Raw genomic sequence first — 23,637 nt, 5'->3', positions numbered from 1 at the left:
GCCGGTGTCCCCAACAAACCTGAAGGCCTAACCCAAGAATGCTTATCTATCTTTTACATTTAAAATATATCTTAACACTTAACGATCTTGAAACTAAAAACATAAAAATAGTTCCATTTCAAGCGAACCGTCACCCTAATAAAACCAAATATTCCAACCTCACCATTTAATTTGTTATTTTCAAAAACCGTAGTTAGCTGTTGGACCCATATTTTTTTTTGTCAAAACCGGCAAAAGGAACATGAACACCTCAAGAATCAAACACTAAAAAGGTCCTGTTCTCAATTACCTATAAAAAGTCTTAACAAAACTAGGCAGTGCACAAACAACAAAAACATACTAGATTTTAGGATATATGCATGTATTATGTATGTATAGTTTGATGTCATGAGTTTGAATGGTGATGGTCATCTACAAGAAAAGCTCATTCCTCTCCTTTTTCCTTCATCAACAAATTGCATGCTAGCAAAGCTGCCCCAACTGCAGGTTCCACCTGAAACAACAACAAACATATATTAATTAACTTATTTTCCTTCCAACAGGTCAAATTCAGCCCAAGTGTGTTCGAATGCTTATGATCTCCTAAAATGCTTTGTATGAAAAAAAAAAATTTACACTAATAATGGTCCTTGCGGTTTGACAAAAAATAACAGGTTTGGGGTCTAATTTTGAGAACAGGTTTGGTATTTATGGTTTTCATTTTGTAACATGTTTAGGTTCTACACCAAATTTTGTTAAAATTCTGTTAAATTTTACAAAATGACGATTTTGCCCTTGTAGTTAATTACATAAAATAGCATATTTGAAGACTGCACTATTTAAATATTTGTATATTTAACTGCTGTTTTTTAATATATTTTTCCAACCATTTTGTATATTTAACTGTTGTACTCTTTAAAAAAGAAATTATATGTAGTTCACGAAGTTACATACGTAGAAGTTACATATATGCAACTTCGTGAGCTACATATTTTATTTTACTTTTGTATCTTTTTACGTTTCTAACCTTACAATAAAAAGAGGTGAAAAAATCAAATCAAAACAAATTATTAGTAGTTTCCTCGGTTTTCTCATGATATCTTTTCTCTGTGTGTGTACATAGAGAGAGAGAGAGAGAGAGAGAGAGAGAGAGAGAGAGAGAGAGAGAGCAAACCTGCCAAAAACTCTTTGGAAGACCCCGGTACTTGCAACTAATAAGTTCCCCCTTTCGTTTATAAGTAAATGCAATATAAAGCTGCCAAAACAATATTGAGCATTAGTTATAGATAGCACTGGCCAAGGCGCCAAGCTGCCCGTAGGTTCTACTCAAGGTCGGCTTGTTAAAAGCTCGAATCAAGCCAAGCTCAAGCCTAAAAATAAGCTTGATTAATAAACGAGCCCGGGCATGTGTTGGGTTCGTAGGCCTTGTTGGCCCGGTTTATTATATGAAGTCAAAAGAGGAGACGGGTGTGGGCGGTCGGGCCCAAGCCCAGCCCGGTTTAGATTTCTTGCATAATAATTTACTAACCCTAGTTCAGTCTCTATATAAACAACATTATGTACTTGTAATATTTGTCACTCAATAAAGATATACCTAGTTGCCACCCGTGGACGTAGGTCAGTTTAGACCGAACCACGTTAAATCCTCGTGTTCGTTTATTGCTTTCGTGTCGTGTTCAGTTTCGTGTGTGCGTTTAATCCTAACAAGTGGTATCTAGAGCTTAGGTTCGGATCACACGAAGAACACGTTGAACCGTTTCTTACGCCGCCGCGTCACTGCTAGCAGTCGCTAGGGTTCCGCCGTTATTTCTCGTTGCCGCGGTAGCGCCACGAGGACAAGCCGCCGCAGGTAAGAAAATTGAACGTTGACTACGGTTGTTCTACCGAGCCGTCGACGTTTGGAGTATTGGGTTATGTTTTTAGAAAGCAATTATATCGTTGCATCTATTCCGTCGTCACAAGAAGAAGAAGAAGAAGTGTGTGAACGTGGTGTCTTCCCTTTTTTGTTGGAGACTTAATTTTATTTTTGTTTGGACCACATATTTTTGAGGAGCGTGGTCAGGTCAGAAGGCCCAACTAATTTTTGGTATTCAACTTCTATTAGGAAAACTAAATTAGTTTTCTTTTTTGGTTGCTTTCTAATCGGATCGTGAATACAAGGGTAGTAGGCCCATTTTGATTAAGTTTGTGTGGGCCAAATTCTGGGTAGTTTAGCCTATAAATAAATTTGGGTCAAGATCGTAGTTGCAAAGTACGAGCCAATAACAATTACAGTTGAATCAGATCTTATTTTTTGAAGAACTTTGTTTCATCAGAAGAAGCGATAAAGAAGCAGAGAACCAGTGCCAACCGCGTTTGTCAGGTTTATCGTTTCAGTTTAAAGTTTCGGTTTCTGATTTACAGTTCGTTATTCCGCTGCACGTTAAATATGTTGATTGTTTAACAGAGTTCAGTTGAACAGTCGTTAAGTTCAGGCTCGTGTTGCTGTGTCTGTCTCTGTTTTTTATCCAGTTTTTCGTTTTAGTCATTGTTATGGCAGAAGACGGAAAGTTTTCGATACAGAAGTTTGACGGACAGAAGTTCGGTTGGTGGAAGATGCAGATTGAGGCACTACTTTGTCAGAAAGACTTGGATGTAGTGCTTGAGGATGAAAAACCAGAAAAGATGTCAGAAGCAGATTGGAAGAAGTTAGACAAGAAAGCTAGGGCTTGTATTACTTTGTCGTTGTCGGAAGATGTGGCGTTTAACATCATGAAAGAAACCACAGCACGTGGTATGATGGAGGCGCTATCCAACATGTATGAAAAGCCTTCGGCAGCGAATAAAGTCTATCTTATCCGAGAGCTAGTGACAACAATAATGAAAGAGGGTGGGTCAGTTACAACTCATATCAATAATCTTAATTCGATCTTGTCCCGCTTAGTGTCAGTTGACATTAAGTTTGATGATGAAGTTCAAGGCCTCTTGTTATTATCCTCTTTGCCCGACAGTTGGTCGCAAACAGTGACTGCAGTTTGTAGTTCGTCTACAAATATTACTTTCGATGGGATTCGAGATCTGATTCTGGGAGAAGATTCAAGACGCAGAAGTTCAGGTGAATCATCAGGCAATATGCTAGTCACAGAAGGTAGAGGCAGGAGAAAACAGCGAGGCAGTGGGAGCAGGAAGAGGAGTCAGTCTAAGACTCGTAAGGATATTGAATGTTGGGGTTGTAAAGAGAAATGACACTTCAGGAATCAGTGTCCGAATGGTAAGAAAGAGGTGAACGTTACAGAAGACGACACAGATGACGGGGTCAGTAGTGATGAGGCTTTGGTTTGTAGTGTTGAGAGTAGCGTTGATGCTTGGGTGATGGATTCTGGTGCATCGTTTCATGCCACTCACTGTAGTGAAACGATGAAGAATCTTAAATTTGGGGATTTTGGAAAGGTTCGACTCGCGAATGATGATATTTTAGAGGTTACGGGTATGGGAGACGTTGATTTGATAACTTCAGCCGGTACTTCTTGGACTTTGAAAGACGTGAGGGTTATTCCAAGTTTGAAGAAACGTTTGATATCAGTTGGGCAGTTGGATGACCAAGGGCACGATGTTAAGTTCGGGAATGGGCAGTGGAAAGTAGTCAAAGGGAATCTCGTTGTTGCTCGTGGAAAGAAAATTGGTTCATTGTATATGGTCGGCATGTCACCGAAAGGAGTGAATCCAGTTTTGGTGAAAGACAAAGTCCGGTTCACAGAATCTCGTGGGCAGAAGAAGGTTCGTTTTGCAAGTAACAAACCCAGAGCCAAAGTGAAGATTCAGGATGAACGAGCTAGGAAGGTTAAATCAGTTGGGGGACATCGTGACAGTGGGAGCACAGGTCGTGTTTCAGTTACAGTTCCATGTCGACAGTGGATTAAAAAAACCAGTATTCCAGCTGTAAAAGTCTCTCCAGTGAATTACTTGCTGAATATGGAGAGTGTTTGTTCTCAGAGTATCTCGGGATCCGGTAGTTTGTTTCAGTGGGAGCCGGTAGGGACAGAGAACGGGTCAGGGGCAGTTTTAGCCGTGACTGACGTGTTGGAGCTTCGGGGAGCTTCAACGGGCCTTCAGGTTAATTGATGAGAAGGCGGTGGCAACTAGAAGAAGTTTAATGTTCAGATTACAGAAGTACAATCAGGAGTGCAGACGAGAGTACTCAAGGCCTTCGAGTGGGAGATTGTTGGGTTCGTAGGCCTTGTTGGCCCGGTTTATTATATGAAGTCAAAAGAGGAGACGGGTGTGGGCGGTCGGGCCCAAGTCCGGCCCGGTTTAGATTTCTTGCATAATAATTTACTAACCCTAGTTCAGTCTCTATATAAACAACATTATGTACTTGTAATATTTGTCACTCAATAAAGATATACCTAGTTGCCACCCGTGGACGTAGGTCAGTTTAGACCGAACCACGTTAAATCCTCGTGTTCGTTTATTGCTTTCGTGTCGTGTTCAGTTTCGTGTGTGCGTTTAATCCTAACAGCATGATCTTCACTTACCGAGCTCGAGTATTATACACTATTTATTATCATATATAAAAATATGAGAAAAATAATTAAATAATATATAGTTATACACAATTTTTAATTGTATATATATAAGAATTATTAAAAATTATATACATTAAAAGGGGGATTTTTCCCCCACACATATTTACTATTCAATTTACTATTCACTTTCTTTTTTTAAGTACAATGTTTTTTACATATATTGTGTTTTAATTTTTTTATTACTTCAGTTTTACCTTATTATTTGTAATTTATATATGTTTTAACTTTTAAAAATACAGTATAGATCGTTACATTATCAAATGGTTCTTATTCCCTTTATTTTACTTTATGTTTCAACTAATTATGATATTTAACAAACTATATTTTTAAACCTTAAACATGGGCAAGTGTCGGCTTTACATGTTTTATTTGTCAGTTAAAATTTTCTTAAAATTTGTTTTCGTATTTGTTATGGTTAGTCTTTAAACTGACCGAAACTTTTTTCATGATTTAAAATTATCACATCGTCACATGTTTTTATATCCGTGTTTCGACGTTTAATACCACGTCTTTAAAATATGATTTTTTGGCTTACTAATTCATGTTTATCAATTTGTGTTGGTACTACCAATACTAACTGAATTTGTGTCGGTTCGCAAATGCAATGTGCTGGTTTTTTGTTCCACATGGACCACATATGATAATTTGTTGTGTTTTGGCATTGATTGGTTTATTTCTTTTGTTTATTTCGATGTCGTAATCCGATACAGGCTGATTTTGCACCGACTCACAGCGCGCACGTGGTCTAACGTTTTTACCTATGTGTTTCTGTTCAGTTTAGTGGCCCCATCGCGAAGCATGGGGTCCTAAATCCTAGTTATGTAACTAATTAATAAATAATAGACGACCTGAGCTCGAGCTTGAGAAAACTACTCACAAGCCAAGCTCAAGCTCGGGCTCGGGTTGGCTCGTTTAAACCCCTAGGTTCATCTGAGTCAACTCAAATCTACAAAAGGTCTATTTGGGTTTACTCAAATTGAAAACCTGATCAAATGGGTTACTATTATTAAATGTCTGAGAACTTAAATGGGCTCAAATGGGTTAACACTTAGCACCACCTATAACTATAAGCATTATTTGTCTCAATAACAAACTGATTTTGAATAAAAAAAAATATAAGGAAATTTTATGGGCACTTTAATCCCTTTCACTTTAACCTAACACTTTTATATTTCAATTCTCCCTTTGACCCTAAAGAAAAACATAAATTGACTCACTCATAGTAAAAGGGTATGTTTTATACCCGGCCTTTAGAGTATCTTTGCATGACATTATTTCTCCTTAACGTCTCTTGAGATATCATTCTTTCAGCAAAATATTCATGTAACTGAAACACGTAAATATGATAATATCAAACATATTATGTTTCTGTATATCTGATTATTCTGGGTCAAAATAGTCATTTACATCGCAACTCAAAGGTTCTAACTCCAATTCTTGCACTGTGATTCTCCTAACGGGTTTCACTTTAGGGGTGATTTTTTTCATCATGTTGTAACTTGATTTAATATCTGCTGAACCCTGCAACACCATAAAACAGCTAAACATTTAAAGGAAAAAAGTAGAAAAAAAATAAGATATATATAGATATATCAATTTAAGTATTACACGTGTTCTTCCAACCCATCCACATTTGGCTCTAAAACATTTCCAAACAGCTGAATTACTGCAACATATTCATAATAACGATGAAATGAGATGTGTTAGAAAGGTATAAAAATAAATATTTTTATTTGTGTAAAATGAGGCAACTTACCCGTCCTCAGAAATGAGGAAAGCGAGTGACATCTCCTTGGAGCCGCCACCTTTACACTGATGAAACAGAAGTAATTATTTTTTTATGAATAGTTATTATGACAATAAACAACAAAAAAGAGCTGGAAAAAGCTTAATCAAATCTGATAATCTATTATAGCAACTTAAAGTCGCAATAATCACCTTTTGGTGTTTTGGCTAATTATTTGATTGTTAAGTGACCAAATAATTAGGAGTCTCGTTTAATGTTAGTTTCATACTCCCTACGAGCCTAAAACGAACTAATTATTCAAGGAAAAATTGATATAATTACTCATCTCTTTTTTACTCCAGTTCAAAGACTTTTCACCCAGAATTTGTTCTTAATATACCATTAATAACAGGAGATAGTTATTGAAACTATATACGGACATACGATAAATATATTTACATAATGTTCATTAGTCACACACAAACAACTGAAAGATTTTGCATACCATGGGGCATATAAAGCGATATTCGACCCCGGGACTGCAATGTTTACAAGGAATTCCCATTTCCACCAATTTTAATCTAAGCTGTTTTAACTGTGCCGTATCAACTGTCCCATCGTCAGATTTCTCCAAATATTCTTCAGGAACTATAACAAAAGAAGTAACAATATTACTACTATTGACATTCCAAATGGGAAATACTCAATAACGTGAATAACAATGTTTTTAGATAAAAATTTCCAAAGTTGTTTTCTTGTAACAGTAAATAATTCATAAACCAGTAGGTGTTCTTAAATAAGTAACAATATGTGTATGTAACACAACCTAAATACTACAAACCTTAAAAGAACTAATGTTGCAGATACACAATATATGTGACAACTTGTGTAATAATGTAGGATGACACGGCTCAACTAGATATAGTCATCAAGTGATTCTTGAAGTATGATACATCATAATCAACACCAAAAGAAATTAAAAAAACAAACAAACATTGACGATGTACCCTACACTTGTAATAACTTTGAAGTTACAGTTTTCACAATCACAATGGTCTTAAAAACAAATACAGAACCGATGCTAAAGGTTAAAATATCCAAAATCCCCATATCATAAATGTGTACACCAACATGTCTGTCAGATCATATGGTGATGCTAAATGTATAAACCAGTGTGCTTTTCACATAATTAGGGGTGCAAACGAGCCAAGCTGCTCGTGTGCTACTCGAGATCGGCTCGTTAAAAAGCTCGATCAAGCCAAGCTTAAACAAGCCCGAACTTGAACCTAAAAGTAATCCCATTTAATCAACGAGCCCGTTATCTAGCTTGAGCCGGCTCGCAAGTCTAAACAAGCATGTCATTTTTTTAGATATTATCATTATATATAAATTTATAATTGAAAAAAAAATATAAAAGTAATTATAAATATAGGAGTTAATTAATTAAATAGTAAATGAGCCGAGCTCAAGCTTCAAAAACTACTCACGAGCAGAGCACGAGCTTTAGAAATAGAGAACAAAGCGAGCAGATTTCGAGCTTTGTGTAAGTTAAACGAGTCGATCTGGGACTCGGTTCAGCTCGTTTGCACGCTAGTGACATCATACATGTGGCATTATGTCAAAATCAAGTGTGGCACAGCAGACATCATTATTTGGCTTTGTGACTTTTTTCTGTAGTCACATCAGTCATTTTTGCGTGAGTCAAACACATGATACCGGCCGTATGATGTGGCGAATACCACACGTTACAAAAAAATCAAGTTTAACAAATGCAGTGTGGTTAGAGATGAATAATATAACATACCTGGTCTAGGGATGGAGGCACGAGTAGAGAAGGATGAATCGGAGGGTTTAATAGACAAAGTAAGCAGATTAGGGTTTGAATTTGGGGGTAAACGATAGGAAGTTATGAATCTATTGGCGGGAATCATGTGGGACTTAGGGTTTGAGAAATTGAAGTAAGAAGGTGTGGATTTAAAGAGGTTGGAGGCCATAACAGTCAGGAGACGGTGAAGAGGCTTCCGATGCCGGAGAAGCATGGCTGGTTACTGTGGAGTGGAATTAGGGCTCATTAAGAAAAAAAGGGTTTAACGAGGGTTTTTGGGAGGGATGAGTGAATATTATTTTATCAACTAGGTGCCTTGTAAAATTAACAATCTTGTTTAAAAATGTTTTCTTTTTTTATAAGAACGATTTTCTTTTGTGTAGTTCACTGTACTCTTTCATTTGGAATGGTTTGTTGCTACACTTTGGTTAGACTATGTTGTTTTAACCGGGTTCACGGTGGTTTTATTGTTTGGCTTGGGCATTCTCCCGGGAAATCATATAGTCGGCTGCCACTTGACAGTCGTTGTGCCACAGTAAAAGCATAAATGTCTGGTGTAACAAACTATTGGGACGAAAACCCGAATGGGCTCAGGATTCGAACTAACAATCTCACAAGGTTTAACTCAAATCTTTCATCGTCAATATTCACCCAAAGTGTCACAAGTGGGAATTGAATTGGGTATTCATTAAAGAACCCAAGTCTCCTACCACTATTAAATGGGGAGGGGCGTATGCGTTAAAAGCGAATCATGTATAGCAATCGAAATATAAACAGTGTCATTGTCATTGATGGCATCACCTTTTTGGCAAATCGGGTAGCCCATATAGAGGATTACTACCCGATAGAATTAGAATAGGAGAGATGGCCTATGTGTGTAATGTTGTCTATTGTGTAAGTGGTTTTAACTAATTTCTTATCCATATTCATATAATTACATTAAATATCACGTCTTCTTTTCTCTCATTTTCAATTAAATAATATTTTTTATATGTTTATCATTATTTATTATCTCTTATCTACTCACAGCCACTTTTATAAAATATAAAAATTATATTGTGTGAGCAATGTAAACCTATATTTAACTTTCTCACATAACATTTTTTCTTTTCTAGAGATGGCAATGAGTCGGATTTAGGTTTTACCAAACTCATACTCAATTACTAAAGTCCATCTCAAACCCGTCGAGTTTTAAACAAGTAATTAACTGTCAAGTTTTGGGTTTTTTATCGAGTTTTAGCAAAATATCCGTCGGGTTTTCTATCTTCCAAAATGTAATCATGTTATTTTATAATGTGGTGCCTTCGATATTTATGAAGCTAAAAGGTAGACGACAGATGTTGGGTTGCCAAATGGCATAGTTGTAATTGTTACTGCATCACTTTCTTTATAATCTACATATGAAATTCCAGATTAACTTGCATAAGTCAACTACTATAAACTAGTCCACTATATAAGCATGTATAATAAATATGGTAAACTTAAAATATAAAAGACAACAAAAATAAGAAAGATAAGAAGGGTTCTAGTCCATTGATCTTATATTTTAATGATTGAAATTAATTTAATAAATAAAAATTGATTGAAATGACATGAATGTAATAACCCACATTTGTTGATTTTATCTCTTCACATGCAATGCACATGTCAATCCCCCATCATTTTAAAATGTTCATACCTTTTTCATATGACATTATTTAAAAAAAAAATTCACTATAATAATAAACGTTTTTTATCTTTAATATGATTATCATATTGTTACATAAAAATAACAAAAAGTTAATGGGTTTTTTTAAATGTGTAATTTTGTTGTTCATTGTGTATTTTAGTTGAGTTTTCATATGAATTGTATTATAGATTTTGATCATTATATTTTTCAATTGGTACTCATATTAAAGACCAAAATTAAGACAAAGATTACGCCATTGTGTCGTTTTGTTCGTCATTTACTTTTAGTCATTGTGTAATACGTTCATTGTCTTTTATTCGGATTGACATATGACAAATTCATTTAATTTGAGAAAAATAGTATTGCGTTCATTGTATATTGCGTTCAAATCACTGTGTAATATGTTGTTTCCATTGTGTTTTACGTTTCAAGTCATTGTGTTATATGTATTCACCATTGTGTTTTACGTTTCATGGTGTTATACGTATTCACCATTGTGTCTTACGTTTTAGGTCATTGTGTTATACGTATTCACCATTGTGTTTTACGTTTCAAATTATTGTGTAACACGTATTAATCATTGTGTTTTATGTATTAGATAATTTGTTGTTATTTTATCATTATTTTTACATATTATTATTACACAACGGTGTTGTTAGTATTTAAAAATACATAATGATGTGTTGAAAGACACAATGATGAAAACACACAATGACGAAAATAAACACAATGATAAGAGAAAAGACACAATGGTGTGCGAAAAGACACAATGATAAGCGAAAAGACACAATGGTGTGCGAAAAGACATAATGACAAAAAAGACACAATGATAAGCGAAAAGACACAATTGTGTGCGAAAAGACATAATGGTGTGCAAAAAGACAATGATGAAAAAGGACACATTGATAAGCGAAAAGACACAATGATGAAAAAGGACACAGTGATAAGCGAAAAGACACAATGGTGTGCGAAAAGACACAATGACGAAAATAGACACAGTGATAAGCGAAAAGACACAATGGTGTGCGAAAAGACACAATGACGAAAATAGACACAGGTGTGCGAAAAGACACAATGACGAAAATAGACACAGTGATAAGCGAAAATACACAATGGTGTGCGAAAATACACAATGACGAAAATAGACACAGTGATAAGCGAAAAGACACAATGGTGTGCGAAAAGACACAATGACGAAAATAGACACAGTGATAAGCGAAAAGACACAATGGTGTGCGAAAAGACACAATGACGTGATTTGTTTTAAATTTTATATAACAAAAATCATACTCATATTAAAGATAAAAAAACAGTTGTTATTATGATGATTTTTTTATAAAAATATTATACGAAAAAGTTATAAACGTTCTAAAATGATGGGGGTATTAACATGTGCCTTACACTTGGAGAGAGAAACTGTGTACAATTATCTCTATACCCGTTTTCTTTTGGTCCCCACTTGACACATGTCAATTATTTATGGCTTCTTACACTTCTCATTTTTTTAACCCTTTGTAGAATAATTTGACCCTAAATATACTATCTACGCATGTGTACATATATGTATAAAATACATATATAAAAAGTTATGTCGGGTACATCGGATTTATAATCAAGTAAATGGGCCAATGTTATCATGTAATCGGGTATAATTATAAATCTCAAACCCGTCTCAAACCCATGAAAAATTTCAAAAGTAATCCCAAGTTCGTCCCAATTATGTCGGTTTTCCTATTGGGTTCGCGTTTCACTATCATCCCTACTGCTAGATTCATAACTACTTGTAATCATACCATATAATTTACAAAACTCACTCAAATATTTATAAGAAAAAGGTTAAGAATGCTATTAGGGTAACATATGAGATATATAGAATACTTTATGAGATTGGTGGGGAATCAGTATCTTGAGTAACTACCCCTCTTATCCTTAGTATTCTTAATGTTATACAACTAGGTGCGTTACATCGAGCATGTCAAATTTGTTCATGTAGTGCATCGCGTTGCAGCGGTGCACTAATGTGGGTTCGGATGGTACCATAATAAAACCCAAAAAATAAATTCGTCGAATTAGCATATAAGTAAAATAAAATATTTAAAACGACGACCGACAGACTTAGGGTGTTGGGAAACCGAAAGGTTGAGACCCGGACGTTTGTAAAACTCTGACGGGTAAAACCGAGCGTTACGACGGTAAGTCGACGCGAATTCGGTAAAAATCGATTAACACGTTACGTTATAAACAATGTTGGTATAACCCAAACATTAAAACCAAAAAACTAAACTCGTCAAATAACATATAAACCAAAAAAAATCTTTTTAAATTGACGTTTATTCAATCGGTAAACATGAGCATTGGTAAACCCGAGTGTTGTTGTTCTTGGGTGTTGCAGCGGCGAGTCGACGCGAATTTAGTCGGTTTCAGTTACGTTTGTTACGTTACCGGAACTAAAACAAAAGGATCTGTAAAACCCAGGCGTTAGTAAAATCCGAGTGTTGATAAAACTCAAACGTTATCGATCCTAAACGTTGCGACGATGAGTTAACATGAATAATTGTTTGCTTATCAAACTAAAAGAAAAAATGACAAAAATGCACGCACCACTAACTTACCGACACTTGACCCAATGGGACTTAGCAGCATCAGAATCCATGTTTATTCCAACTAGACACAATGGTGTGCGAAAAGACACAATGACGAAAATAGACACAGTGATAAGCGAAAATACACAATGGTGTGCGAAAATACACAATGACGAAAATAGACACAGTGATAAGCGAAAAGACACAATGGTGTGCGAAAAGACACAATGACGAAAATAGACACAGTGATAAGCGAAAAGACACAATGGTGTGCGAAAAGACACAATGACGTGATTTGTTTTAAATTTTATATAACAAAAATCATACTCATATTAAAGATAAAAAAACAGTTGTTATTATGATGATTTTTTTATAAAAATATTATACGAAAAAGTTATAAACGTTCTAAAATGATGGGGGTATTAACATGTGCCTTACACTTGGAGAGAGAAACTGTGTACAATTATCTCTATACCCGTTTTCTTTTGGTCCCCACTTGACACATGTCAATTATTTATGGCTTCTTACACTTCTCATTTTTTTAACCCTTTGTAGAATAATTTGACCCTAAATATACTATCTACGCATGTGTACATATATGTATAAAATACATATATAAAAAGTTATGTCGGGTACATCGGATTTATAATCAAGTAAATGGGCCAATGTTATCATGTAATCGGGTATAATTATAAATCTCAAACCCGTCTCAAACCCATGAAAAATTTCAAAAGTAATCCCAAGTTCGTCCCAATTATGTCGGTTTTCCTATTGGGTTCGCGTTTCACTATCATCCCTACTGCTCGACTCATAACTACTTGTAATCATACCATATAATTTACAAAACTCACTCAAATATTTATAAGAAAAAGGTTAAGAATGCTATTAGGGTAACATATGAGATATATAGAATACTTTATGAGATTGGTGGGGAATCAGTATCTTGAGTAACTACCCCTCTTATCCTTAGTATTCTTAATGTTATACAACTAGTGTTTTACTTGGTGCGTTACATCGAGCATGTCAAATTTGTTCATGTAGTGCATCGCGTTGCAGCGGTGCACTAATGTGGGTTCGGATGGTACCATAATAAAACCCAAAAAATAAATTCGTTGAATTAGCATATAAGTAAAATAAAATATTTAAAACGACGACCGACAGACTTAGGGTGTTGGGAAACCGAAAGGTTGAGACCCGGACGTTTGTAAAACTCTGACGGGTAAAACCGAGCGTTACGACGGTAAGTCGACGCGAATTCGGTAAAAATCGATTAACACGTTACGTTATAAACAATGTTGGTATAACCCAAACATTAAAACCAAAAAACTAAACTCGTCAAATAACATATAAACCAAAAAAAATCTTTTTAAATTGACGTTTATTCAATCGGTAAACATGAGCATTGGTAAACCCGAGTGTTGTTGTTCTTGGGTGTTGCAGCGGCGAGTCGACGCGAATTTAGTCGGTTTCAGTTACGTTTGTTACGTTACCGGAACTAAAACAAAAGGATCTGTAAAACCCAGGCGTTAGTAAAATCCGAGTGTTGATAAAACTCAAACGTTATCGATCCTAAACGTTGCGACGATGAGTTAACATGAATAATTGTTTGCTTATCAAACTAAAAGAAAAAATGACAAAAATGCACGCACCACTAACTTACCGACACTTGACCCAATGGGACTTAGCAGCATCAGAATCCATGTTTATTCCAACTAGCATGACATCGACACTCGATATAGCAGCTAACAGAGAAAACCCAAAAAAACAAAGGCGTGATATGCCTAGTAGAAATTCAAAACATGTTTTACATGACGGTATCAGTTCCATTAATACCGATGTGGGTATCAATATTGTTCGATTTGGTTCGTCAGGCACAGGCACTCGATATATATTGTTCACGATGTTAACTCCGTTTTCAATAACATTTATAATGAAATATTGAGAAAAAATATCAATCACAACTGCGCAATTTGAAATTTTTTTAATTTTTGGTAATTATAATAATTAGATAATAGATAATTTGATACTAATATTATATTTTAATAAATACAAAAAGTAAGTGATAAAAGGGGAACTTAAGGTCTATTTGGAATGAAGTAATGGATTGGAGAATGTAAGTTTGGTGAACCATTAGTGAATCGTTCAGTGGAAAGTTTGTTTATACTCATTCGTTTATTTGAATAAGAAATTTTGTTCGATTGCTTAAACAAACGAACATGAACATAGCCCCCATTCATTCGATTGTTTTTGTGAACATTTGGTGACGGGTTCATGAACGTTCGTCCATGTTCTTTTGCACACATGTTGTTCATGAAAGTTTTTTATATATTTTTTTATTTCGCCTAATAAGTTTATATTCTTTACTTTATTATCCATAACATAAAGTAAGAATTCATATTCTCTTATTGTTTTTACATTTTTTTCCTCATTATTATTCACATTGATGAATACATCTGTCGATTTTATTTGTGTATACGAGTACGTAACGAATGAACATTAACGTAAAATCTTGTTCGGTAAGTTCTCGTAAACACATTAATAAGTCCGTTTAAAGATAGTTTTACATCCACAACCAAACACCTCCCAACGCCACCTGCTATTCGCTGAAATTCAAAGCCACAAGTCTCCGTCTCCGAGCGAAACCAATGGTATATTAATTCTCTAATCCTCCCATCGAATCATTGATATACATACATACATATATGCGTATGTGTATAATCATTATTAATTATATATAATTCAACAAGAAGCTAAAGCTATGTAGGGTTACCATTAGCATTCATGCGAATTACATGAATCTGTTGCCTTTGATTTTACATATGATGAATACTAACAATCAAAATAACTCAATTTGTTTTAAAATTAGAATATTGAATTGGATTGATACTTATAAGGCTGTTGTATTAATGCTGGATTCTTACTTCTCTTTCGTCCGGTTTCTCATATACAAGATTTCTGTGTGTTTCATAAAGAATAATAATAAATGCAGTCTATCTTATAAATAAAATTTAAATTATGAGGTGACTAACATGAACCCATTTTATATCTTTGGTTGTACGTGAGCTTATTGATTGATTGATATTTTTTTCTTTTATAATTTACTGAAAATTTTGTCATTTCATAAATCAAATTTTAAGTTGTGTATGGCCCCCTATCTATGCCTGTATTTAAGCTGGTCTGAGCCAGTGCGAGCTTGAACTTAAACGACCTGGCTCGAGCTCGGCTCGTTAACTTTACCAAGCTGAAAAATCAAGCTCAAGCTCGGCTTGTTTAAAGCTCGAGCCGAGCTCAAGCTCGCTATTTATTTGTTTATTTCTTCATTTTACAGATATCAATATATATGAACGACAAAAATATAATTTTAATAACAATTTATATAATATTTATAACTAGAGAATTTATAACATTATATATGTCTTATTTTTGTTCTTTTTTTTGTATAATGTTTTAAAGCTCTAGTGGCGTAATATATGTATTATTTTTATTTTTTTTTCCTTATTTTGGTAGGCTATTATTACTATTTATTAAAATTTAGGGTTTGAAAATCTAAACGAGCCTAGCTAACAAGCCGAGCCAAACCTGGCTCAAGCTTGGCTCGTTTAGAAATCGAGCTGAGCTTTTTTCAAGCAAGCTTCAAGCGAGTCGCGAGCCACAAACTTTTTGAACAGTCGCAGCCCTATCTACCCTGATTGTACATTCATTATGATATTACTTGAATTGGACGATTCTGAGATCTGTGTTAATATTCTTAGTCAATTATTGTTCTTCACTTCTTCTTCTGCTGCAAATCAAATTATGTTTTGATAAACTAATCAATTAGGTTGTTAGTTAAGCATTGATCTCAATCCAACACTATCCATACTAAGAGTTAGTTTCAACTCATATTACGGTTCGCTGCTATTGACTGATTACTTATGCTTGGTTGTCTTGCAGGCTGACCCAGAACTTGAAGCTATAAGACAAAGAAGAATGCAAGAACTCATGGCTCAACGTGGTGGTGTAAGTCAAATTATTATTATTATTATTAATTGTCAGATTTTGATTCATTTTATTTTGTTTACATTAACCATAAAAGTTGTGTATAACAGGGAAGTCAGCAAACACCTGAGCAGCAGCAAGCACAGGAGGAAGCAAAAAGGTTTTTTCCTTGAATTTTTTACATTATTTGCTTCATATTCTTTTATTAGTTATTATGTTTTATTAGTTTTGTTAGCTGATTTGAACATGTTAAAACTCATCCAGCGAGGCAGATGAGCGAAGACAAATGATGCTTAGTCAGATATTATCATCTCAAGCACGTGAAAGACGTTAGTTTCGCCTTTGACTTTCTTGCAAAGTTGACTTTTCAAATTTTATTAAACTGCTTGACTAAATGTATGTTTTACTTTATGTAGTTGCCCGCATAGCATTAGTGAAGCCTGAGAAGGCCCGAGGAGTTGAAGATGTTATTCTAAGGGCTGCCCAAATGGGTCAGATTGTAGAAAAGGTAGCTGATATTATAAATGTTTTACGTTTAAATTTCATTATTAAATGTTTACCAAAAATATTGATTTTATATATAACTAAAATGTAGGTCTCTGAAGAGAAGCTTATATCATTGTTGGAACAAATAAACACCCAAACAACCAAACAAACGAAAGTTACTGTAAGTTTTATCCCTTAACTTGGATTGTTGTAACTTGTAACCATACAAACCAAATGTTTACTAAATTAGACTGATTAAGTGAAAACTGAATTTGATTTTGTTTGTTATTCAATGGTCTTCAGATTCAGAGGCGTAGGAGTGTGCTTGATGATGATGATTAGGGTTTTTATGTGAATTTGGTAGTATGTTGATGATTTATTGACTTGATTACCTACCCTTGTGGGTAGTGTTTATTTGACTTTATAAACATTTGTTTGTGATTGTTTAATGTTTAAAAATATTATGTAATTTGTATGCATATGATCCCTTTCAGAGTATGCATGCTTGTGATGTGACTGGGCCATTTACTAATTGGTAATTGGTAAACTCTTTTTTGGCCATTTACATTTGATCTGTTTGTTTTTAAAATGTTTTGTTATCATCAAGTGGGTAAAACAATATAGCTAATTAGCTAAATTTATGACATAATAATTTAATTGTTTATAAAATATCCAGGGACATGGAAATTATGGAATGCTGTTTGACAATTTATTATATATGGGATTGTCAAGGAAGTTTTTATAGTGTTTGTCTAGAACATATGCAAAGGGATCACATCAAACAAACAAAAATTCAAGAGAGGGGATGAAGTTCGGGGGCAATGATCAGCCGGTGTTGCTGTAACATGTTTGTGAGCCCCTTGCGAGCCACTCGCTATCAATTAATCCACATCAATAAACCCATGCATTTAATATCCAGCAATAGGCTGGGTGTTTTGGACATCTAGTGATATCTCTGATATATAATACAGAGAAAAAGACAGCTAACAATACAACCTAAGCTAAGTCAATATGCTTGGTATATTATATAAAGTGAATTAGGTTTATATTCATACAATTGAGCATGTATGATATGTTGGTTAACTTTTAGAAGTTCAAAGTAAGATCATGTTTGTATATTCTCACACTTTACGCATATTATTAGTGATGTAACAATTTTTTGAATTTTACCTTTGAAGTAACTAATTTTAAAACATTTTTCTTAAAAAAGGCTTTTTTTTTGGTCATGAAATGTATCAACTTTACATATTATTTCATTTTTATAGCATAATGTAAGTTTCATAATTATTTTTTATATTATAATGTAAGTTAGATTCGTATATGTGAACAATATGAGTGACCCAATTCATTGATAAGCAAATTTTCGTCACTTGGGGCTCATGATGATCCATGGATACAGATAATACACCTGACCAAACAATGGGATTTGCAAGACTAGCAAATCGTTAGCATGGTCACAGTGATAAGGAATTTCTTCCTGCAACCAAGCTCCGGTGCGATAACAGATGTCCTCAGAATTTGTCGGGTTATACTCCGCGACCTTGTGTGATCAATGCATCGTAGAAAAAAGTAGAAATAGTGCACACTTGCAACATTTTACACAAAGCATTGTGTCATCTTAAGAAATCGAGTTTCCATACATTTAAGGACTACAAGTAAATGAAGATACAAATAAACCTTCCACAAAGTTATAAACAAATATCGTCGAGCATATTTCAAGAGTCCACACCGGTTTTTTTATTATATCAAACTAATGGTGGGTTTTTTGTTATTAAATCAAATGTTGTTTTCTTTTTAGTATTTATTTTTTTATTATATTAAATTATTTTTAATTAGTTTACATTTACTTTTATATCTTATTTAAAAAAAATTTAACGACGAGAGTGGTGTGAATAATGGCCACCCCACCCATGAGTTAGTTACGAATCACGTCTTCTAGGAATGTCCCCGGGCTAAAGCGATCTGGAGATTAATCTCGGTTTGGAGGGGCTGAGACTTTACCGGTCTTGACTCTTTCAAGCAACTTTTGACTGTGTCGGAGGATCCGCAGAGAAAATGGAAAGGTGTTTACCGACTGCAATCATATATTCTTCTTTGTGGTTCATTCGGAAACAAAGGAACGAAAGGGTGTTTAACACTTGGGCATTATCTACCGACTTCTCAGTTCAAGAAAAAAAAAAGAAGTTTATTCGGGTGGTTCAAACTTAGGTCCAAGTACAATGAAGTTGACTGGTCAATCCGGGCTAATTCTCCTTTGTCGTGCCTTAAGGATTGAGTGCCCAATTGATTAAATTGGTGATGCTTCAGTGGGTTCGTTGGATGGACTTTCCTTTAGGGTGATCTGCCATGCCCATTTTTTATGGGAGGCTTTTTATGTTTTGTATGTCTCTTTTACCTTGTATTGCATGTTAGGTTTGTTTACTCTATGTAGCTTCTTGTTTTTTCTTTAAATATACTTGCCGTTCAAAAAAAAATAAAAATAAATTAATAAAAGGGATAAGACATTGATGTAAAAAAGAGAGATTGTCAATGCTAATATGGATGGCACTCATCAGTCATCACTTTAACTATCAGTTTGTTAATGATGTTCAAGTGAAGCTAATATGATCTTCTGATCCGACTTGCTAAAGTAACCCTCCATTCCATATCAAAGTTAGGATTTTGCCAAGAGATTTATCGATACAACTTGTGCTCTTACATTCTTAACATGGTTAGCCCATGTCATACCCATATCATATAACCTTCCGAACATTCAACGATGCTAGTGCACCTTCCGACCTAGTCCGACTTAAAGTGATTCCGGCTCATGATTCGAACTATACCAATATCGGCTATTATCCCTTTCACACACCAACACCGTGTAGAGAAAACCATTACAAGATAACCGAAGACCAAAACCTAGTTGCATTATTTGACTACCAAATCAAAATATTAAATTTCATACACCCGTATGATATGTGATACACTGATACATACGTCTTTGTAGATTATATAATGTAAGTGGGCCCCTCTTGTCTAACCAACCGACCCCACTTTCACTGAAACCTGGACCTTAAAACCCAAAAGGGATACGTCAATATTATTATACGAAAACCCAAACCATAGTTAAATACACACCCCACGTTCTACGCCAAAATACATTATTATTCACAGATACATACAGATGTCAATTATCATTTCTACGTGTTAATAATAATAATAATAATAATAATAATAATCAACATTTGAATTATTCTATTCTCTTCCTCCCGATTTGTCTCCGTCAATCCCGTCTGAATCTTCATCATCATCATCATCATCATCACTAGCATCCAACCAACCACCGTATGCCACCACTAACCACCGTCGATTAAAAACCCTTTTCCGGCGATGGATAAAGAGCCACTACTCTCAAGCAACACACCCAAATCACCATCCATACTCTGCACTCTCCCTGAAGACGATGAAATCTCAATACCCGTAACCCTAACCCCTTCAGAACTCAAAGACATGCTCATATTCGGCTCTCCCAGAGAACCCGGTACAACACTCGTCGACGCCTTAGCCTTATCTATTAATAATAATAATAATAATAATAATAATAATAATAATAATAATATGTTTGTTTCTGATTCAGGTTCATTAGTAAACCCTAATTTTGATCTAGACCAGCCCACAACAACCACACCCATAACACCTCAATGGTTATTAGATCCCAATTATTCATTTGGGAAGACTAATTTACACCGATCGAAAACCGCCCCTGCCATGGCGGCTATTAATGATTTTGAACACCCATCTGAAGCTAAACCGCCTCAGTCGACCTCCTCGGCGATTGTTCGACAGGCGGTTTTGCTTTTGATTCTCTATTTGTCACTTGGTGTGGTTATTTATTGGTACAATAGGGAGCATTTTGTGGCTTCCGAGACTCATGTCGTGGTTGACGCGCTTTATTTTTGCATAGTTACCATGTGCACGATTGGGTACGGGGATATAACGCCGAATACGTTTGTGACGAAGCTGTTTTCGATCATGTTTGTGTTGGTTGGGTTTGGGTTTATTGATATCTTGCTTAGCGGGATGGTTAGTTATGTTCTTGATTTGCAAGAGACGCATTTGTTGCAGTCATTAAAGAACGGGAACAACGATGTGGATCACCCGTCGTATATTATTGATGTTAAGAAGGGGAGGATGAGGATACGGATGAAAGTGGCGTTGGCTTTAGGGGTTGTCGTTCTTTGTATCGGTGTCGGTGTTGGTGTTATGCATTATGTTGAGAGGTTGAACTGGCTTGATTCGTTTTATCTTTCGGTTATGTCGGTTACTACTGTTGGGTATGGTGATCGGGCTTTTAGGTCGATGGCGGGTCGGATCTTTGCTTCGATTTGGTTGCTTGTGTCGACCCTTGCGGTGGCTCGAGCCTTTCTTTATTTGGCTGAGGCTCGGGTGGATAAGAGGCATCGGAGGATGGCTAAATGGGTTCTTGACCAAGGGTTGACCGTGTCTCAGTTTTTGGCTGCGGATATTGATAACAACGGTTACGTGAGGTAAATTATCCATCTTTAATATGATTTTTCCATTATTCTCTTTGGGTCTGTTTATATTGTGTTGAATATTAGATCGCCTATACATCAACATATAAATTATGTGACACAGTTATCATATCACACATGGCTTCAAAGTTGTTAAAGAGTAGTATATATGGTATACATGTATCCAGTAATAATGCTAAAAATAGGTGGATGTAATTATTTTGAGTTTCATGTTGAGCGTTTTTAAGTCGTTTCTTGTTAGTGATTATATCTACCAAGTGTCAGTAATAATATTGAGCTTCAGTTTTCTTCGGATCATCAAGTTTATGCTATATGGTAGAATTTTATGACTCAAATAAAGCAAAAAGATTTACGTGTTGAAGAGAAACTAAAGTATGGAGATTTTTCTTGGAATCAAACAAGTGCAAAAGAGATGAGAAAAATAGGAATTTAAGCGAATCTACCTTTTCATACCGTTTTAAAGAGCTGTATGAATATATATGGTACTTAGAGCGTTTTAGACCTTGTCAAATGCATATATGTGATGTGACTCGAGTATGCTCAACATGTATGATTAACTATGATCAACCGTTTCGCTGATAATGCAAAATACAATTCTAATTAGCTTTAATGCATCGAATTTGCCCTAATATAATATTGCTTCAATCCCTATTTGTATAATTCTCCAATAAAGAATCTTAACTTATTAAATTTACTAACGTTAATAGTCTAATCCTAATTTTAATACTTACGATTATCTAATAATAATATAGAAAACTAACTGTCCCTGTACAATATCGGTGACACCATGGTCTATAGCTAATGTCAAACATAAGATTCTGGATATTTATTATAAACCAAGAAAGAAAATGTACATAGAATATTAGTGCTTGATAATTTGTTATCTTACTTACTCTGATGCTTGCTTACTAGATTCTAAATTTAAATATCTACATGGTTTCAGCAAATCAGAATTTGTGATATACAAGCTAAAGGAAATGGGAAAGATTTCGGAGAAAGACATATTACAAATATGCAAAATATTTGATCGGCTTGATACAGGAAACTGTGGGAAGATCACGCTGGCTGATCTTATGCATACTCCCCATAACTAGAAACAATCCTGATCATTTGAAAAATCCACATGGCGGCCTGGTCTGGCCCGACCCAGCCCGTTGGGTGCTGCAGTTGGATCTTGAGAGTTGTAGATAAGTAAAGCCCAGCCTTAGACGGGGCTCTTTATTTATTGTTATAATTTTGGTACCGTTTTATTAATATTGTAGCGGACAGAGGATCAACTCTCGTGCAGGTATGTGCTTAGTGCATCCTATGCGAGTAAGCAGTGTTAAAATACTTAGAAAAAAGGAATATGTTTGGAAGTTTTTTTCTTCTTTCTATTTTTTCAAATCATTTATATTTCCATTTATATTGTTTGTTGATGTCTTGTCATAGATCTTGCATAAGCATTGGGGCAAGTTGGGTAAAAATGTTAGATCATAGAAAACTGATGATCCCTGGTTGGATTATACTCGCGCCCTTGAGCTTGGGGTGTTTAGCCGGTTAGTTTTCGGGTTGTTTGGTGAAAATTTGGTAGCTAAATTTATATTATTCGGGTTGATTTCAATAACCTGAATTACGAGGAAATAATAATAATAATAATAATAATAATAATAATAATAATAATAATAAAATCAAATTAAAAATATATGTTTTTGAAAAAGTAAAGATTATATCAATCAATCATGCCCAGTAAAATCCCACCGACAGCAAAGCTATAAGTAGGGTCTGGGGAGGGTGGGATGTAGGCACACCGTACCTCTATCCAAAGGAATAAAGAGGTGGCTTCCAGAGAGACCCTCGGCTCTAAGAACATGCGTATGAAGCAAAATAAAGGAAAATAAAGCAAAATAAAGGAAATCAAATTTTAACAGTTATATAAAAACTACTACTAATTATAATAATATTAATATTAATATTAATATTATTATATAATATTAATAATAAGATCACAGTTTAACAGCTATATAAAAGCTAATAATAATAATAATAATAATAATAATATATGCAAGGGAAATACCATTATGGTATGTGGACTAAATAAGTTAAGTCTAAGCCCTAAGGTATTCAATTCTCTCTAAAAATCCTTAACTTTAATTCTACTTCTCCACGAATTCCTATCCTCAACCATGTCCTCGGAGAGGTTTAGGTCTATCAAATCATGCCTAATCCTCTCATCCCAAGTCAATTTCGGTCGTCCTCTACCCCTCCTCCCCTCTATAGTAATGTTTTCTACGGATCTAACAGGATTCGTCGTCT

At 34.9% G+C, this 23,637-nt stretch overlaps 3 protein-coding genes across 3 annotated transcripts; 2 read left to right on the top strand and 1 right to left on the bottom strand.

Moving 5' to 3' along the window:
• Positions 1–424: 424 nt before the first annotated feature.
• LOC143608395 (twinkle homolog protein, chloroplastic/mitochondrial-like) lies at positions 425–8,264 on the bottom strand. The gene is made up of 8 exons (XM_077083442.1): positions 8,075–8,264; positions 6,776–6,918; positions 6,301–6,356; positions 6,153–6,210; positions 5,952–6,065; positions 5,788–5,871; positions 1,154–1,234; positions 425–493 (listed from the first exon to the last, which is right to left on the bottom strand). Exons 1-8 carry the CDS (start codon positions 8,262–8,264, stop codon positions 425–427), a joined length of 795 nt encoding a protein of 264 aa, XP_076939557.1.
• An 8,000-nt stretch (positions 8,265–16,264) lies between these two features.
• LOC143608413 (uncharacterized) lies at positions 16,265–17,179 on the top strand. Its single transcript, XM_077083460.1, has 6 exons — positions 16,265–16,345; positions 16,435–16,484; positions 16,589–16,653; positions 16,741–16,832; positions 16,920–16,991; positions 17,114–17,179. Exons 1-6 carry the CDS (start codon positions 16,316–16,318, stop codon positions 17,150–17,152), a joined length of 348 nt encoding a protein of 115 aa, XP_076939575.1. The 5' UTR covers positions 16,265–16,315; the 3' UTR covers positions 17,153–17,179.
• A 2,707-nt stretch (positions 17,180–19,886) lies between these two features.
• Positions 19,887–22,718, top strand: LOC143608411 (two-pore potassium channel 3-like). Its single transcript, XM_077083459.1, has 2 exons — positions 19,887–21,336; positions 22,286–22,718. Exons 1-2 carry the CDS (start codon positions 20,180–20,182, stop codon positions 22,434–22,436), a joined length of 1,308 nt encoding a protein of 435 aa, XP_076939574.1. The 5' UTR covers positions 19,887–20,179; the 3' UTR covers positions 22,437–22,718.
• The last annotated feature ends 919 nt before the right edge of the window (positions 22,719–23,637 follow it).

This window comes from Bidens hawaiensis, unplaced genomic scaffold (genome assembly GCF_021521415.1).
Source record: "Bidens hawaiensis isolate Kalapana, Puna unplaced genomic scaffold, B.hawaiensis_p1.1 tig00419365_1, whole genome shotgun sequence".
NCBI lineage: Eukaryota > Viridiplantae > Streptophyta > Magnoliopsida > Asterales > Asteraceae > Bidens > Bidens hawaiensis.
This window is presented reverse-complemented; position numbering and strand designations above follow the sequence as displayed.